Below are 2,222 nucleotides of genomic sequence, written 5' to 3'. Positions count from 1 at the left end.
CACATTCACCCGACATATACACCCCACCCTGGAATACCACATTCACCTGACATTCACCCCAAATACACATCCCAAGAGATACACTCCACCCTAAAATACCACACTCACCCAACCTTCATATCCTCCTTCAGATACCCCCTTAAATTCAACATTTACCTGACATACACATCCCCAAGAGATACAACCTACCCCCGAAATACCACATTCACCCACACACACTCACTGAAAGGGGTGGCCCCCATCTCCCTTCTTCGTAGCCTGTAGGAGTTTGCTGTAAGCTCTGATGGTGAATGATCCGGTGAGGAGGATGAGGCCGGCGTATGACATCACACTGATGACACTGAACTGAATGAGACACAACAGGCAGATGGTGACCCCGGTCAGACATCCAGCTGAGAGAGCCACGTCCTTCCAATATAGGAGATCCATCACTAAGAGAGAGAGGAATATACAATGTATGGACTGACCAATGGGGCCACTGTACTGTAATATAGGACAATATATGGACTGACCAATGGGGCCACTGTACACACGGATGATACAACACACGGATCATACAACACACGCATCATACAACACACGCATCATACAACACACGGATCATACAACACACACATCATACAACACACACATCATACAACACACGGATCATACAACACACAGATCATACAACACACGGATCGTACAACACACGGATCATACAACACACGGATCATACAATACACGGATCATACAACACACGGGTCATACAACACACAGATCATACAACACACGGATCATACAACACACATCATACAACACACGGATCATACAACACACGGATCATACAACACACATCATTCAACACACGGATCATACAACACACGGATTATACAACACACGGATCATACAACACACATCATACAACACACACATCATACAACACACAGATCATACAACACACATCATACAACACACGGATCATACAACACACGGATCATACAACACACAGATCATACAACACACACGTGACATCACCGCTCTCCAGATATAAGTTATAAATTACACAGGAAGTGACATCACTGCTATCATGATATAAGTTATATATTACACAGGAAGTGACATCCCACCTCCCCAGATATAAGTTATAAATTACACAGGAAGTGACATCACCGCTCCCCGGATATGTTATATATTATAAAGGAAGTGACATCACTGCTATCCAGATATAAGTTATATATTATACAGGAAGTGACATCCTCCCTTCCAGATATAAGTTATATATTATAAAGGAAGTGACATCCCCCTCCCCAGATATAAGTTATATATTATACAAGAAGTGACATCACTGCTATCCAGATATAAGTTATATATTACACAGGAAGTGACATCACCCCTCCCCAGATATGTTATATTTTTTACAGGAAGTGACATCACTGCTATGCAGATATAAGTTATATATTACACAGGAAGTTACATCACTGCTATCCAGATATAAGTTATATATCATACAGGAAGTGACATCCTCCCTTCCAGATATAAGCTATATATTATACAGGAAGCGACATCCCCCCTCCCCAGATATAAGTTATATATTACACAGGAAGTGACATCACCCCTCCCCAGATATAAGTTATATATTACACAGGAAGTGGCATCACTGCTATGCAGATATAAGTTATATATTACACAGGAAGTGACATCACCGCTATCCAGATATAAATTATAAAATATCCAGCAAGTGACATCCCCCCTCCCTGGATATAAGTTATATATTACACAGGAAGTGACATCACCTCTCCCCAGATATAGGTTATATATTATACAGGAAGTGACATCACTGCGTTCTATATCTTTTACCATATCGCTGACCCTCCGTCACCAGGCTCTGCACACTGCTGTTCAGGTCCTCTATCTTTAGGATGAGCCCTCCACACCCCAAACGTGAGGCTCCTCTTACTGCCGCTCTGGGATCTGGAAGACACAAAAATGGGCAAACATCTGGAGCAGCACAGACGCGGACAATATATCTGATAACACCTAGTGGAAGAATGAATAATTTCAGTTTACAGACATTCACATCCATCATGCTGGGCAATTTCTGTACTGCACATGTGCCCAACACCCCCAATAAGTACAAACCAGTGACATTTCCAGCATGCTGGTCCATGTAGGAGCAGAGGACTCTGCGCTGATGCCACACACGCTTAGCAGGAGGCTTGTAGGATCGCACAACCAGCAGA

At 42.8% G+C, this 2,222-nt stretch overlaps 1 protein-coding gene across 1 annotated transcript in view; it reads right to left on the bottom strand.

Moving 5' to 3' along the window:
- The window catches only part of RTN2 (reticulon 2), a gene marked incomplete at its 3' end in the record, with an annotated part of 3,337 nt that extends 2,869 nt beyond the window's left edge, over positions 1-468 (bottom strand). Inside the window, exon 1 of the mRNA XM_072430987.1 lies at positions 224-468. Within this exon, the coding sequence (XP_072287088.1) occupies positions 224-429 (206 nt within the window). The remainder of the gene's footprint in view (positions 1-223) is intronic.
- Between the last annotated feature and the right edge of the window lie 1,754 nt (positions 469-2,222).

The sequence above is a fragment of the Pyxicephalus adspersus genome, chromosome Z, assembly GCF_032062135.1.
Source record: "Pyxicephalus adspersus chromosome Z, UCB_Pads_2.0, whole genome shotgun sequence".
Lineage (NCBI taxonomy): Eukaryota > Metazoa > Chordata > Amphibia > Anura > Pyxicephalidae > Pyxicephalus > Pyxicephalus adspersus.
The sequence above is the reverse complement of the archived record's forward strand: the minus strand, read 5'-3'. Positions and strand labels throughout refer to the sequence as shown.